This window comes from Oncorhynchus mykiss, chromosome 27 (assembly GCF_057628025.1).
Source record: "Oncorhynchus mykiss isolate SJ-2025 chromosome 27, ASM5762802v1, whole genome shotgun sequence".
Lineage (NCBI taxonomy): Eukaryota > Metazoa > Chordata > Actinopteri > Salmoniformes > Salmonidae > Oncorhynchus > Oncorhynchus mykiss.
Window position 1 is genome coordinate 11680581 of NC_143048.1, and position 17913 is coordinate 11698493.

Genomic DNA, 17913 nt, shown 5'->3' on the forward strand with positions numbered 1-17913 from the left:
GGAAAAGGGTTCGGGTTAGCGGATATGGTCTCCTAACCTGCCACGAAAATCACTTTTGTAGCGAAGTAGGGTGAAAAGTGTGTGTCCCAGCTATCTACACTATAGCTGATTATGCCCTGCTTTTTTTGTGTGTGCATGCGTTCCTAATACATTGTTAAACGGAAACGTATTTTAATTGTCTGCGTTGTGTTGCGTATAAGTATACACGTTTGACTTTTGCATGGACACAGTTAAACTTTCCAGTGTCCAGGGAAGTTGTCGCTTAGCTACCACAGTCGATGGCTGGTCGGCCAGCTAGCCAGTGAAGTTTCTCAACTTGTAGCTAGCTAGTTAGCTTGGTATAGTGACTGTTTTGCAATGCAAATGATTCCAGTGCAAATCTGACCTGTTTATCCCCAAGTCAATTATATAAATGGTCTAAAAGAAGCCAACTCATCATAGCTTAGCTATCTGTCAGTGTCAATCTTTGTTGGCGAGTTTACTGTTTACTCAGTCACTGCCATAAATGTATAGACAGTGGTGCAAAGTACTTAAGTAAAAATACTTTAAAGTACTACTTAAGTCGTCTTTGGGGGTATCTGTACTTTGCTATTTATATTTGACTTTTACTTCACTACATTCATAAATAAAAAATATATACTTTTTACTCCATACATTTTCTCTGACACCCAAAATTACTCGTTGCGTTTTGAATGGCTAGCACGAAAGGAAAATTATCAAATTCATGCACTTATCAAGAGAACATCCCTGGTCATCCCTATTGCCTCTGATTTGGCGGACTCACTAAACACAAATACTTTGTTTCTAAATTATGTCTGAGTGTGGCTATCTGTACATAAATAAATAAATAAACAAGAACATTGTGTTGTCTGGTTTGCTTATGTAATGATTGATACTTTTAGTAATTACATTTACTTTTGATACTTAAGTATATTTAAAACCAAATACTTTTACTCAAATAGTATTTTACTAGTTAACTTTTACTTTTTTATATTAAGCTTTCTTTACTTTTACTCAAATATGCCATTTGGGTACTTTTTTTCCCATACATTTTATTACAACAGACCTAGCCAAAACAATGTCATGGACTCTCACAACAGTTCCACATCAACTAGGCTCAAGTTATTCTGTTAATGTTTTGCATGAAAACCGGGTTAGTATGACATGGCTGTCCAACTACATTTTATGACCCGCACTGGGAAAGATTCCATATGACATATTGAGGGTTGTCTGGCTGGCTGATATGCCAGGGGATGATTCCACATAAGGGTTGTAGCTAGACAACCTAGCCCAGTGGTCGACAACCCTGTTCCTGGAGTGCTTGATCAACAGAGCTAATGGTTCAGTTCTGTGATAGCTTAAATTCAATATAGTGAAAAAAAATGGCCAGTATAAATGGGAAAGATGAACTATGTTTCTCTCAAACAGCCATGAAAACAATTCAAGCAAAGGTCAACACAGAAATGATGTGTTAAGGGCTCCAGAGTCTCCTAGAAGTGTTCAGTTGGGTTGAATTCTGGTGGCTGAGATACACACCCTTTAAACCCCCAACAAAAACAGTCAATGATTAAGGTAGTTCTGCATCTGACAAGGTATCCCCTTTTCCCTATCCCTATGCTCCTTTGAGACCCCTCTTTCAAAGTCACTGAGATCTCTTCTAGCCATGCTAGCCCAAATAATATTTATTTCTACATGACCTAAAGCATGATGGGGATGTTTTAATTGCTTAATTAACTCAGGAACCACACCTGTGTGGATGCTAGAGGTCAACCCATTATGATTTTTCAAAAAAGCCGATACTGAATAATCGGCCTTTTGAATAATCGGCCTTCAGTGATATACCTCCTTATGACACTCCTTGTCTTTATTTTTTTATATCTATATTTGTAATAATGACTACAACAATACTGAATAAACACTTATTTTAACTTAATATAATACATCAATAAAATCAATTTAGCCTCATTATTTATTTATAAAGTAAAAGTGCAATATGTGCCATGTAAAAAAGCTAACGATTAAGTTCCTTGCTCAGAACATATGAAAGCTGGTGGTTCCTTTTAACACGAGTCTTAAATATTCCCAGGTAAAACGTTTTAGGTTGTAGTTATTATAGGACTATTTCTCTCTCTACCATTAGTATTTCATATACCTTTTGACTATTGGATGTTCTAAGGTACTTTAGTATTGCCAGCCTAATCTCGGGAGTTGACAGGCTTGAAGTCATAAATGGCGCAATGCTTGAAGCACAGCAAAGAGCTGCTGGCAAATGCAGGAAAGTGCTGTTTGAATTAATGCTTACGAGCCTGCTGCTGCCTACCACCGCTCAGTCAGACTGCTCTATCAAATCATAGGTTCTTATTTAAGTCTAACAGAGTTATTATTATTTTCAGAGTAAGTAACCCATGGACACTAGAGAAGCTTTAACCAAGTATAATTCTTCCCAAAGGTTCTGTACAGCTGTAATCAGACAGCAAAACATCAGTGATATACCTCCTACTTCAGACACTCCCTCTCTCCAATCCTTAGTTTATGGTTTAACAGGAAAAGAGTAACAAGATCCCAAACCCTTATTACTCCCTTCAGGTGACCTGTCCTCACCTCCTGACCTCAACCCCTCCATCTAATCCACAGATGCCCATCTGTCCGTCCTGAATCAACAGGGTGCTCTGCTCCCGTCCCCCAACACATTCCAACACATTCCACAGCTATCTGTCCTTCTACAGAGAACCCTTAACATTCTCCTTTGATTCTGTCATTTATTTAATATCTCAATGTTCAAAATGTCAAACCCAACAACACACAGAAATGTATTTTATTTTACCTTTATTTAACTAGGCAAGTCAGTTAAGAACAAATTCTTATTTTCAATGACTGCCTAGGAACAGTGGGTTAACTGCCTGTTCAGGGGCAGAACGACAGATTTGTACCTTGTCAGCTCGGGGGTTTGAACTTGAAACCTTCCGGTTACTAGTCCAACGCTCTAACCACTAGGCTACCCTGCCTTTAGTTTCTGGATTTGACCATATTAATGACCTATCATTTAGAAAACAAAACGTTTATTCTTTCAGTGAAATACGGAACTGTTCCGTATTTTATCTAAGGGGTGGCATCCCTAAGTCTAAATATTGCTGTTACATTGCACAACCTTCAATGTTATGTCATAATTATGTACAATTCTGGCAAATTAATTATGTTTTTTGTTCGGAAGAAATGGTCTTCACACAGTTTGCAACGAGCCAGGCGGCCCAAACTGCTGCATATACCCTAACTCTGCTTGCGCAGAATGCAAGAGAAGTGACACAATTTCCCTAGTTAAAATAAATTAATGTTAGCAGGCAATATTAACTAAATATGCAGGTTTAAAAATATATACTTGTGTATTGATTTTAAGAAAGGCATTGATGTTTATGGTTAGGTACACAGTGCTTTTTTTTCTCAAATGCGCTTGTTAAATCACCTGTTTGGCGAAGTAGGCTGATTCAATGATAAATTAACAGGCACCGCATCGATTATATGCAATGCAGGACAAGCTAGATAACTACACATGGTTGATCATATTACTAGTTTAACTAGTGATTACCCCTAAAATAATAACAATCCCTTTTTTTATATATTTTTTTAAGATTGATTTCTTTATAAGATAAGTTTAATGCTAGCTAGCACCTTACCTTGGCTCCTTGCGGCACTTGCATAACAGGTAGTCAGCCTGCCACACAGTCTCCTCGTGGAGTGCAATGTAATCGGCCATAATCGGGGTCCAAAAATGCCGATTACCGGTTGTTATGAAAATTAGGGCCGATTTCAAGTTAATCGGCCATTCCGATTAATCGGTCGACCTCTAGTGGACGCACCTGCTTTCAATATACTTTGCATCCCTCATTTACTCAAGCGTTTCCTTTATTTTGAGGGCACCAGCTGCCTGTCAAGTGATGTATGAGAGGCACCCATGTGAGGCTCTTTCTTCTCCTGAGAAAGAGCCTCCTCAGCTATGTTCTACTTGCAGGCCATTACCACAGCAAGATGCCATGCAGGTCAGGGTTATTATGGCTGGCATCCTCGGAACGATGGATGGTCATGATTACAAAGCATTATGGTTGACTGCCTTTGCTGTGTGTGGAGTGGATATAGTGCTGTCATATCCTTTAGCTCCATGTGTCTTATCCCATTGGACACTGATGCTCCAACTTGAAGTGCATTTTTTTTTAAGCAAAGATGTTATCACCATACAAAGATAGGGGTGACAGATGGAAGATTTAGGCGTAACAATGACTATTGTTTAAGCAAGTATCAGCTCATACTGAAGCGTCTCGCCTATTAATTAAGCCTACTCTGTATTCAGAACATCAAACCTGAGAGAAGGATTGCTGGACGGGGGAATCTTCCTAGTAGCACACTAAATACTCCCCTCTCATTGGCTTGACGCAATCCCCTGTACCTTCTTCCTCCATGTGGTGGCATGGTGACCATGGAGACGGGCCTGTACATAGTATTACATGTATGGTGACTTAACCACAGGGAGAGGAGGAAGCTTGTGGTCTCTCCTCCACTTTGCTACTTAATAAACACCTTCCTATAGCAGCCTATTGGCCTCTGCTGCTTTCGCCATTGAAAAGACAGTGGGTGAAGTGTTTTGGAAAGTTTGTCTCGTTGAAGGGATGGGTGGCTCCCTCGAGTCAAGGTTCTCCTGTGTCACCATGTTTCTTAAATGCATTTTTCAAATGTCATATGCCTGGCTGTGGCAGCATCTGATTTACATCACCTGATGTGTGAGGGTTTATGTCCAGGCGAAGGCTTTTTGATTTGCTCATTTTTTTCTCTAGTTTGTGTGCCATCATGGTCGTGCACACAAGCCCAACAAGCAGAACTCTTTACATAGATTAGGCCTAATTGTAAGCATTTTTGTATTCTTGAGTATAGGTCTGGGCTCTGTCTGGGATTTTGTGTGTGTGCTCTTCTCAATGAAGATACATTGGCTGGATCACTTCATCCCATCCCGTGTGTCATGTACATTGTGTGTCTGCATAGGACATGGTGAATGTAGCCAGTGTGTGGTGCATTGGGCTTTATTAACCCAGTTCAGTATCTCTATGTGACTGGGCAGAGGTGGGTGGGATCTGCTAGGGCTCCCTTGTCCAGGATTGACAGCCTGATCCCTGGGAGAAAGTTCCCTGAGTTTGGAGATTACTGGAGCAGAACAGGCTGGGATTAGGGTCTGCCTGCCTGTCTGTCTGAGCAGGGACAACAGACTGCCGGGCCAGGGTGGAGAGAGAGGGACACTTCAAAACAGGCCGGCAGCCATTTCAACCCTTATCTATTCTGCCTTGTTCTGGGTTTAGTGAAATATCACTACGGCCAATCCCATGACATGGATGAAAGTGGATATTTAGCGGCACATTTTAGCCGATGTGGAATTCATTCTCCTCTTTAAAATAAGGTTAATTCGCTCTTCCTCGGTGCCCGATGCAAACTGTGTTGCAAAATCTCCCTTGAATATATAGCTATACACTTATGTCTAACAAGCCCAAATATGGACATCTTGTTTTGACTTGGTGTGGAATTCTTGTTCAAAAGGTCTGGCAGCATCACACCTCCTAATATTGCTGTAGTATGAATTTGTTTGGCTCATTGTTAGTCATGAGACACTTGACTTGATTCATACTTGACTTGATTCATATTCATATGCTCTCCTTGTTCAGGCCGGTTATTGTGAACAAGCAACCTTGTCTATTCATGTGACCGCAGCTTTTTGTCTGTATAATGTGTCATTACTATAGTCTGTTTATGGATACGTTAGTGTGTATGTGCATGTTGGTTTCTGACTGGTTCTCTGCTCTCTCCCCAGGAGGCAGACAGTGGTGAGGATGACCGACGCTCCCAGCCCCGGAGGTAAGGCTAGACATTAGCAGTAAAATAATCTCAAAGTATTGTAATTGAAAAACTATGAAGTATTTTTGGGCATTGCACTGACAACCTTCCAGGCCCTGCTGAATTTCTCAATTATTGTGTTCAGTGACAAACGTCTGTTGTTGGACTTTTGGGAGCTCAGCTGTACTTCCAGCTACTGTCCACCAGAGAGAGTGTGTTGACAAGAGTTTATTTGCTGTATTGGCCGTTGGGTTGATATCAATACTGTCTCTTGGGTCAACTCAGCTCACATATACTGCTGCAGAGTCAACTGACTCTTATTTAGACTCAGACCCAGGCAGCGAAATGACCGACAGAGGGGTCGCAAGCAAACACAGGAACATTATAATGGCTGTACGTTGCCAGTTGGGCTGTTAAAAAAAACACACGCACACACCCGTGCACAAAACAAGTGACTGCATAGCTCGTTTCAATTTACAGTATATCACACAATATATTTTCAAATATCTTGAAAAATACATTTCTATCAACATGTAGACTCGCTCTTGACTAGCGTCATTGTCAGAATTTTTATTCACACTTAGTTTTAGGTCATTACAGGAGAAGGGTAGAAAAGGACTAATGGTTGCCATTTTGCATCTTCAAAACACTAGGCTATTTTGGAAATGCAAAATAGTTAGCCTATGTACGTATTTGGGTTGGGTTGTAGTACTCGTGTATGACTACTCCAGTTGTCTACTCCTGATGATCTATTTGCATGGTTGTATCTGTTATCTGTGTTACCTGCCGCTTGACGTCCGTGTGTGTGTTTTATAGAAGGACAAGACGTCACTGTTGTTTCACTTGTCTTGGCAGTTGGGTTTCAGTGTGGATCTCTTGGATTAATGCCTATTCATTCAGGACATATTCAGGACCTATTCAGAACATACTAATAGTTATAGATTATTATGGGTTAGCCTATAGGTTAATAGGCTAACGAATAGTCTATATGCCATGGATCATCAACTAGAATCAGCTGCGGGACGATTTTTCATTTTCTGAAGTGGATGGTAGGGGGGCCGTAACATAATTACAAATCATTTGTAGACTGCAAATTGACCACAAGAAGCCCAAACTGATATGTTTGACTAAAACATAATCATTTCAAAGCATGCTTACATTTGTATGCGATCACGTGTCTCCTATTATGCGTGGAAGTACTTGGGAACAGATTTCTTCAATTAAAATCACTTGGAGTTCATTTTCGGATGTTTTTGTTGTACAACAATGAAAACTCCACAGAAAAAGTGTGTTTAGTGTATATACAGTAGCAGTCAAAAGTCTAGACACACCTGCTCATTCAAGGGTTTTTCTTTATTTTTACAATTTTCTACATTAATAATAAAAAACAATGAAATAACACATGGAATCATGTAGTAACCAAAAAAGTGTTAAACAACTGAAAATACATTTGAGATTCTTCAAAGAAGCCACCTTTTGCCTTGACTGCTTTGCACACTCTTGGCATTCTCTCAACCAGCTTCATGAGGTAGTCACCTGGAATGCTTTTCCAACAGTTTTGAAGGAGTTTCCACATGCTGAGCACTTGTTGGCTGCTTTTCCTTCACTCTGCGGTCCAACTCATCCCCCAACCATCTCAATTGGGTTGAGGTCTGGTGATTGTGTAGGCCAGGTCATCTGATGCAGCTCTCCATTTCTCTAGTTCTTGGTCAAATAGCCCTTACACAGCCTGGTGGTGTGTTTTGGGTCATTCTCCTGTTGGAAAACACAGTCCCACTAAGCGCAAACCAGATGTGATAGCGTATCGCTGCAGAATGCCGTGGTAGCGATGCTAGTTAAGTGTGCCTTGAATTCTAAATCAATCAGTGTCACCCGCAAAGCACACCATCACACCACCTCCTCCATGCTTCACGGTGGGAACCATACATGCGGAGATCATCCGTTCACCTACTCTGATTCTCACAAAGACACGGTGGTTGGGACCAAAAATCTCAAATTTGAACTCATCAGATCAAAGGACTTATTGTTTATTTATACATGTATACACACACAGTACCAGTAATTCCAGGGTTTTTCTTGAACTGTTTTTCTGGTGACAGTGTCAGGCTAGTTGACCAAGGAGGAGGGTGATGGAATGGTTAGTGAATGCCAGTTGAACCCTGCTGTAGGGTGTTAAGGGACCTGGCTGTAGTAAACATGGAACTGATAAACAAGGGCGTGTGTTTGTCTGAGTTTGAGTATCACTTCCCCTTGGCTTGGCCTAACGTCAAGTATTGTTCTTGTCAGTCGCATTTCACCTGAACTCTCCATCATAGGACCTTCATGTATTCATAACAGCGTCAGGGTAATGATAGCATTACTTGATGACCGAGCTGATTGTTGTGACAAGCCTAACTTTACACAGTCATGGCAGACACCATTATTTTGGTAAGCTAGTCGGCTTGCATCAAAACAGCACTATAAAGTCTGTTGTATTAACTTCTTATATGCCTATTCAGCTATCATGGCTGTTTATTATGTTCTGTTCCCTTGTGTTGGTGTTATGACTGTTGTGTTGGTGTTATGACTGTTGTGTTGGTGTTATGACTGTTGTGTTGGTGTTATGACTGTTGTGTTGGTGTTATGACTGTTGTGTTGGTGTTATGACTTGTGTTGGTGTTATGACTGTGTTGAACTAACCCTTATAATGTAGGGTCTTTTCTGTACATTGATTTAACTTGACTTCTGGTCAGGATTTAGTCTATTGAATTGTGCTAATGCAAGGTAGAAGTCAGAGTTCTCCATACCAGTACAGTTGGTGATAGTTTGCAAACACTGGGTCCACCACAGCAAACTGTTTGGCTTCATGCTCAGAAGGAGCCAACATGACATGATGTGCATTTGGCCAGCACAACCCCATAACAGAACAATTTAATGTCCATTATGTGTTGCACTGACTTCACCATTCAACTCCAATGCTGCAGGACATGTGGGCTCAATTATCTATTAGGTAATACTATGGCGATGGTGAGGTCACCCCCCCCCCCACCCCCCCCCCCCCACTTGCCCATTCAATGTCTTCAGCTCTTGGACTAGTTTGTCATTTGGAGCCCTCAATTACCCCCCCCCCCCCCCCCCCCCCCCCCCATCTGCTACTCACCCAACCCTCCCGTTGGTTATGTAGCAAGAAGCCCAAATGAACTGTGTATTACATACACCACAAGGATTCCAGTACTAGAAATATATTGCATCTAATTGGATATCAGAAAGCAACCTTTGAGGGTGAAGGTTGTGCAGTACTCCATGTTCAGTGTTTTGCTCAGTCCTTACCAGTTATGGTAAGAGTGCTATTGTCATCTATTCTGTGCCGCGCACACACACAAGAAAGACACGACAGCTGTTGTTCCCACGGCTCTGATTGAAGTGTGACATACTGTAATACATTAATCTGTGCTCTGGCTTTGCGACGTGTATGCACTGCAAGGAATGTCAAGGACAGCATACTTTCTAGTACAGGCCTACTTGATTGTCGTTCATAGTAAGGAGAGGGCTGTTGGGCTGCAGACCTATTGAGGGGGGAGAAGGGACAGGCAAAAGGATGTTCAGGGTCTTTTCTGTGACCTTGTCTATTCATTGTTTTCAGTAGGCATTTCCTTTCAACTGCTTACTTCAACATGGCTCTGGTAAGATTTGAGTCGGTAGACACACACACACAGATGTGCAGGGCCGTGCACAGACCTTTTTCAGGGGGCAAAAATACACCAAAAAAAGCCTTTTAAAAGATGTATACAATCAAGCACACATCCATGCAATCTCCATAGGAAAACATTGGCAGTAGAATGGCCTTACTGAAGAGCTTTGTGACTTTCAACGTGGCACCGTCATAGGATACCACCTTTCCAACAAGTCAGTTCATCAAATTTCTGCCCTGCGAGAGCTGCCCCAGTCAACTGTAAGTGCTGTTATTGTGAAATGGAAACGTCTAAGAGCAACCGGCTCAAAAACAGCTCAGCTGCGAAGTGGTAGGCCACACAAGCTCACAGAATGGGACCGATCGTAACAGAGTTCCAAACTGCCCCTGAAAGCAACGTCAAAACAAGAACTGTTAGTCAGGATCTGCATAAAATGGGTTTCCATGGCCACGCAGCCGCGCACAAGCCTAAGATCACCATGCTCAATGCCAAGCGTCGGCTGGAGTTGTGTGAAGCTTGCCGCCATTGGACTCTGGAGTAGTGGAAATGCATTCTCAGGAGTGATGAATCACTCTTCACCATATGGCAGCCCGACGGATTAATCTGGGTTTGGCGGATGACAGGAGAACGCTACCTGCCCCAATGCATAGTGCCAACTAAAGTTTGGTGGAGGAGGAATAATGGTCTAAGCTGTTTTTCATGGTTTGGGCTAGGCCCCTTAGTTCCAGTGAAGTGAAGTCTTAATGTTACAACCTACAGTGACATTCTAGACGATTCTGTGTCTTCCCACATTGTGGCAACACTTTTGGGAAGGTCCTTTCCTGTTTCAGCATGACAATGCCCCCATGCACAAAGCGAGGTACATACAGAAATGCTTTGTCGAGGTTGGTGTGGAGGAACTTGACTGGCCTACACAGAGCCTTGACCTCAACCCCATCGAACACCTTTGGGATGAATTAGTACACCGACTGCGAGCCAGGCCAAATTGCCCGACTTCACTAATGCTCTTGTGGCTGACTGGAAGCAAGTCCCCACAACAATGTTCCAACATCTAGTGGAAAGCCTTCTCAGAAGAGTGGAGGTTGTAATAGCAGCAAAGGGGAACCAACTCCATATTAATGCCCATCATTTTGGAATGAGATGTTAGACAAGCGCGTGTCCACATTTTTGGTCATGTAGTTAGTGCCTCCTAAAGATGTGATTGACATCTTGAAAAGAGGGTGGGCGATCAGCTGATGAAAACTGCAAGTCGGCTAGCTCAATTTATTATACTGATTTTGTGATTTATTTTCAATGCTCGTATCAAAACTTCACAATATGATATTCATAACCTTACAAAATGTGGGAAAACATTGAGGGGTCTGAATACTTTCCAAGGGCACTGCATGATGGTTAGCTAGTCTAGACTACCTGTGTTGCTGCTGCAGACTGAAGAAGGGATGGGTCGGAGGGTCGTTGATGCAGCCAATCCTAGTGTCAAATGTTGTGCTTCTGTGGCAGTACTGTTGATATTTCAAACTAGGTATCTAGCTACACACAACTAGGTATCTAGCTACACACAACTAGGTAGCTAGCTACACACAACTAGGTAGCTAGCTACACACACACTCGATCAGTGACCACATCTCAAGCCATGCATGTTTGAATTATGGGTGTGCACAATCCCAGTACGGGGCAGACTTGGAAACTGGTACAACTGGGCGTGCGCCACCTTTGTACAGGGCAGACCAACAGGTGCAACCAACGGATGGGGTGGCGAACTTGACGACACAAACTTATATAAAAAATTATATAAATTACCATCAGTGGGAGGTGTACAGGTTGACTCCCATCTGTGTTTTTGCCTACTGCTGTGTCTCTGATGTGGCTGTCGGAGCAGGTTATTCTGGATTTGAGTTACCCTGTGCTCAGTGTTCACGAATTCCCATTACCGGTTGCGGGAAGGAAAGGAAATGGCAGCTGTGCAAGCCAACTCAAACCCATGGCCTGGAGTCATCGTCTTTCATTGCAGCGTGTTTTCTCACGCCTGTCTATCAAGGGGAACACCTCTCCTGTCTACCAGCACTACCCTTCTAACCTCAGCTGACAATTTTCCTGATCATATCACCGCTTTCCTCCTAATTCCTGGTATCTTCTGTCTCGTTTTTTAGCCCTTCACTTAAGTCCCAAGGTGCTCAAATCACAACTAAATAGGTGACATGGTAGGTGAAAAAATATAAAAAAACTTTAGCTTGACAGGGCGTTAGCCTGCCCTGTAGTTAGCGTTCATGTCCAGGTCTGTTACTAGTGCTGCAGTTAGTGTAGGCTATGTGTTCTGGCTGGTCTCATTTCAGACCCCCTACTCCTCCAACTAGCTCCAGTGCAGCAGGCCTATAGGAAACAGCTGCTCACTTTGTAGTGGAGAGCAGGATGTTAAGGGGTAACTTGGAGTACAGATACCCAGTGGCTGACTGCTGCCTGCAACACTTTGACCTTTTTTTTCTGCTAACTCTCATTCAAAGAGCAATAGAGCGACACGAGCCATTGCGCAATCGGACCCACGTGCTGCCCCCCCCCTGCATGTCGGACCCTATTACCAGAGTCAAAACAATGTGATTTAGTAGTGGTCTAGCCTATTAAGAGGTCCAAAACATTCTGTGCCACATAACTAGCACAGATGCTGGTCACACAGATGGTGTTTTGATGCGTGTTGGTTGGTTGAACGTTGCCTTCTATGATGACCCAGTGGGTGACCAGCTAAACCTCATAACTAGAGAGGCGGCGGACTGGGATGGAGGAGACCATGTGACGATGCCCTGTAACCGAAGACACCCAGGTATGTGTGAGTTTCTACGTCTCCTTCCCTGTCATGTTATTTGGAGTGCACGAGAGGAGTCAAGTGTTACACACACGCTTTGTAAACACTGAGTGTAACCATGTCCCACGCTATCGCAGCCAGCCTTCTCATCTTTTCTTTGGCCACTTAAGTTGTATAACTTTAGGAGGGCAACTTGCGTAGTAGCTGCCTGTTTGTGTGTACCGGCAGCCTGTGTTATGTAGTGACTTGGGTAATGGCTGGCCGTGGGGACTGGAAACATCAATGGAGTGTTTTGACTAAGAGCCCTCTGATTTGAGCCCCTGTCGTCAGGTGTAATTGACCTCTGGCGTCTGACCTCTTCTACACCAAGCAGCACTACATTTGCATAATACAGTCTATAGACCTAGCTCCCATGGGGGAGCATGTGAAACTACACTGGCTGCCACCATTTGAAGCTTTCCAGTATGAGTGAGACCAAATGACCAGACAGACTATGGCCTGTTTTATAAGGTGGACATTTTAGCCATGTAGGCCTAGCCTATACATTGTTTTGTTTTGGCTCAAGCAGACCAGGAAGGAAGTAAAGGACAGAGGAAGAGCTGTGTTCTCAGAACCGTCATCTTTGTTGTGTACACACATTACCGCTTTCATTCTTTATCCAAGGCCAGGTCGTGTTAAGTGAAATTCCAGGACTGGCTTATAATCGTTCGGAGACGAGGGACAATGGGGAGCAGGAAGAGGAGACTGAGCTGTTGACTTTGTAGGGACTCATTGTAGAGCAGACCTTGAAAATACTGTATGGTTGTCTGCCTTGTTTGTACAGTACTAGTACAAAGACTTAAACACACTAAAATAGCTTCCATAGAGTCTGCTTTGTCACCTGGCTCTTGTGATCAGTGGTGAAGATCGGTACTCACACTTGAGGTCTGTACTCCAATTTTAACTTCTCCCATTGACATTAATTTGTGATGTATGCAAAAGTCCAAGTTGCACCCTTATCTCAAGTCTGAAATCGGTACAAACTAAGTCTAAGAAAAAGAAGAACATTCTTGGTAATAACAATCGCTTAACTAGCAAGCCTTTTATATGACATTGGGTGCTTCAAAATTGTATTTCCTTGATTCCTCATGTCCTCTTTCTTCTTTGCCGCCTCCTCAAAACACATTGGAGGAGAAGGTCCTAGAGGAGGAATCTGAACTTCTCCTCAATGCGTTTTGAAAAGGAAGCGAGGAGAGAGGACATAAGGAAACACAATCGAGATTCATCTATTGTAGCCAAGTGGAGCCCAAATCCATGTGAATGATCTCACCCCCAGTGGAGTAGTAAACATGGTTCCCTCGTGTAGCCTATTTACACTGCTTCATAGAGCTCTCCCTTTCCTATTTAAACACTATATATCACTTGCCAGTCTGATCCAGATAACAGGCCAACACATAAGTCTGGCTTTAGATAAACATTACAAAAGAGTTGTTTTGTATAACACTGGGCCTGTTAACCTACAGGTGTGGTGCCAAATGGTTGATGGCCCTTTCCTACTGAGATGCACCCCATGGACTATGTCTATAACATAGATTTATTACATAGACATTGGTTTGTCTGGAGCTGCCAGGTACAAGTTTTGTGCACTCGTATCCTTACCGACATTGAGAGTGCCTTGTTTTCCTCTCATGTGACCCCTTTGCGTTAACGTCACAGTCTCCTGGTCAGTGTGCGAATGAGCTCCCACTCCATGAACCATATGAGCTCCCACTCCATGAACCATATGAGCTCCCACTCCATGAACCATATGAGCTCCCACTCCATGAACCATATGAGCTCCCACTCCATGAACCATATGAGCTCCCACTCCATGAACCATATGAGCTCCCACTCCATGAACCATATGAGCTCCCACTCCATGAACCATATGAGCTCCCACTCCATGAACCATATGAGCTCCCACTCCATTAACCATATGAGCTCCCACTCCATTAACCATATGAGCTCCCACTCCATGAACCATATGATATAGTTCACCTTCTTATATCTGATCAGAATGGCAAAGGTACAGCTCATTTTGCAGTCTGTTCCCAAATCCAGTTTACTCTGTAATTCAGCTTTTATTTGAGACTTTGTCAAGTTGCTGTCTGGGTGTACTCAGTGAGGCAAAGCAGTGTGCACGAGCACAGTTCCAAGAATTCAGTTGTTGGTAAACACACTGCTGTCACAGAACATGTGGTTGCATTAGGTATGCACAGCTCTGCCAAAAATAATGGAACTGCTTGAGTAAATTAGGGCTGCAAAGTATATTGTAAGCAGGTGCTTCCACACAGGTGTGGTTCCTGAGTTGATTAAGCAATTAACATCCCATCATGCTCAGGGTCATGTATAAAAATGCTGGGCAGGCCAATATATAGGCTACCAAGCATGAAAACGATGTAAACCATATGGCCATCTGTCACCAGATCTCAACCCATTTTTACACTTCTGGGAGTTTCTGGAGCTTTCCACAACCATCAACATAATACCAAATGATGGCGTTTATTGGGTAAGAATGGTGTCTCATCCCTCCAATAGAGTTCCTGACACAATGTAAAATCTATGCCAAGGTGCATTGACGCTGTTTTGGCTCATGGTGGCCCAACGCCCTGTTAAGACACTTTGTTGGTGTTTCCTTGATTTTGCAGTTACCTGTATGTTCCATCTGTACTTTAACTCTTTACTTCAACACCTCTCTGAATTTGTCAGTCATCACATTATATGGCTGTGTCTTGCGCTTCCCCAACCTTGTCGCTGAAGGAGTGCCCAATCTGTTGTGCCACATTGTCGCTCTCCCCTCGTCTTTCAATTGGGACATTCTAAGCATGTGTCAGCAACTCCTCCCTCTCACGAGTTGAGTTTGTAGCTCCTGCCGGTGTCCCGTTTACAAGTTTAAAGCTTTTACAGTAGGACGGACGCGAGTGCTCTTCACAAATATTGATTATAGGTCGTTTGAAAGATCCCACCGCAAGAATAACTCCGTACGGTGTTACATAATTTGGAACAGTCTTGCTATTAGAGGATACTGTACTTAATACACAGTAAAAAAATATATATTTTAATTTTAGGCTTAACGTTTTTATTTTACTAACAGTTTACTTTATTTTCCAGCTGCCTATTTTATAATGCCGCGAAGGGGATAGATCGACAAAAACATACTGTCGAATATCTATCGGATTCGTTGTACTAATAAGTGTTGACAATGGTCGGAGTGGAGTGAGCATTTTCGAAGATATTTTGCGCTATCGGTCTGCTGTTCCGTGGTCCGGTCATGACTCTCGGTAGTGTCTCCGCTACCGGGAGCTCGGCGGAGGGCTGCTTCTGCTCCTGCTGCGGAGTGAAGATGATGCCCTACTTCTCCGAAAACGGAGTTGTGTCTCAGAACCAGATCAACCAACTGTGAGTTGTACATTTTTGTTACGAATATTTTGTTGTGGTTAAAATGAACATTTCCCCACCGGATTCATTTCCCCATGTAGTGGACATGCGATATGTTGCATACATTTACGATTGATTTACTTCAGCTCAGTTGTCAATAGTCTGACGTTGCAACATTATTGTGTAGGAATCTGACACATTTCTAATACATTTGTGACAGTCCATCCTGACTACATGTATTTCCCGTTAGTGACGTAACAGGATGCAAGTAATCTTGACAGCTTCCTCTCCTGGTTGAGAAATAATGGCACAATGGGTTATCCTTGATCATTGCGTGGCGCCAGAGAATCATCTACCTGGCTGTCTCCAAACTGGTCTGATGAATCCTGTCGGTCAGATATCCATATAAAGCAACAGTCTGCTCTATGAACTAATGCCAGAGAATCAGCCTGCCAGTCTCCCTTGACCCCCCCCCCCCCTGTCAGTTGCATAGCTCTCTTCTGTGTCCTCCAAGCCTCTAAACTGGCTTATCCAGGCATATGGCAGTCCCTTTTTAAAATGTGCCCTTCTTTAATAGCACATAGAATTATATTAAATCAACTTGATTTATCATTTATTTTCAATTTTATTTTGGCTGTTGTGTTTTCTGATTTTGTTGTTGTATTATGTCTCCTAAGAAAATATTGTATAGCCTGTCCATCCATGTTTTTTAGTGGAGGCTCTGCGCTCTGAAGCTTGCAGCCATTCTAACTAGGCTAATCGTCTGAGGTGTTCTTACCTGGGCCTCTGTATGAAACCGTGTGAGACCAGTCGTCAGGTCCAGGTGGCCGGCCAGAGACTGATTTGATAGCTGGCTTGTAGTACAGGTGTGAACATAATACAGGAATGATTTAGAACTCAGCCGATAAAGAGCTATTTCTCAGTTGAATACTGAGAAATAGCCTAGCCTACCTGATGAAGGTCAGTTAGTGGGTTGTATCTGTATGTTGTTTGATTGTTTTTTAGGAAGGCACTCATGTAAGGGCACCTGTATTTCCAGGTGTAAGTCCATCAGATGAATAAAAGTTTAGTGAAGCTGTTGGTGTTAATATGTTGGAGCTAGCCTTGACACCCTTTTTAGTGTAGGCCTACTGCATGTTTCAGTAGGTCTAGCAGTCCATCAATGTGGACTTGATCAGCAAATACCGTACCATCAAAGATGCAATGGTTATATATCACATTCCCCTGTGACAATGACTGGCTGTCCAGACCATGTTGCATGTTACACAACCCTGATGTTGCCCCTGACTGATTTTGCATTGATTGACCATTTTCCTCTGAGAGGCTGCTCAATGAAGACATGCAAATGTATTGTTTGCTGTCCATATACTCATTTTGCACTGGTTTCTATGGCTACATGGGTAGTGGTGCTACTTATTTGTTTATGGGGGATATTAGATATCATTGGGTACTCCAGGAGTGGATGCCTTGTATTTCTTGACTCACTAGTTCACTGTGTGTGTGTTTGACAAGGGCTGTTATACTTTTATATGGCATAGACTAGTTAGTCATTTGAATAGCCTATACTTTGTCTTAATCTGAAAGACACACACACACACACACACACACACACACACACACACACACACACACACACACACACACACACGTAAGTAAGAGAACCAACTTCTTTGTTTTGGAGGAAAAATTTGGTCCGGTTTTAGTATGTATTCTCTTAGCCTTTTCAGGGTGGGCAAACAACCACCTATAGACTATATCATGGCCTCCTTTCCTCGACAACTCTGTCAAACCGATCCAGAAAATCTATGCGTTATGACACTATTTACGAACTGATTTTGTTATTGGTGTGCAACCATGTTAGAAATAGACAGAGGTACTGCAGCGCCAGCTGTGCCATCAGAGTCCCTGGGTTCGCGCCCAGGCTCTGTCGTAACCGGCCGTGACCGGGAGGTCCGTGGGGCGACGCACAATTGGCCTAGTGTCGTCCGGGTTAGGGAGGGATTGGTCAGTAGGGATGTCCTTGTCTCATCGCGCACCAGCGACTCCTGTGGCGGGCCGGGCGCAGTGCGCACTAGCCAAGGTTGCCAGGTGCACGGTGTAGCCTCAGACACATTGGTGCAGCTTGCTTCCGGGTTGGATGCGCGCTGTGTTAAGAAGCAGTACGGCTGGTTGGGTTGTGTA

At 43.1% G+C, this 17913-nt stretch overlaps 1 protein-coding gene across 3 annotated transcripts in view; it reads left to right on the forward strand.

Moving 5' to 3' along the window:
- The window catches only part of LOC110507539 (uncharacterized), a 37459-nt gene that overhangs the window by 585 nt on the left and 18961 nt on the right, over positions 1 to 17913 (forward strand). Inside the window, exon 2 of one of the 3 annotated variants that reach the window (XM_036964967.2) lies at positions 5846 to 5889. In XM_036964967.2, the coding sequence (XP_036820862.2) occupies positions 5846 to 5889 (44 nt within the window). Of the gene's footprint in view, positions 1 to 5845; positions 5890 to 14778; positions 14864 to 15081; positions 15754 to 17913 lie in introns of those variants that run through there. The other 2 variants (XM_036964968.2, XM_036964966.2) reach the window with 2 other exon arrangements.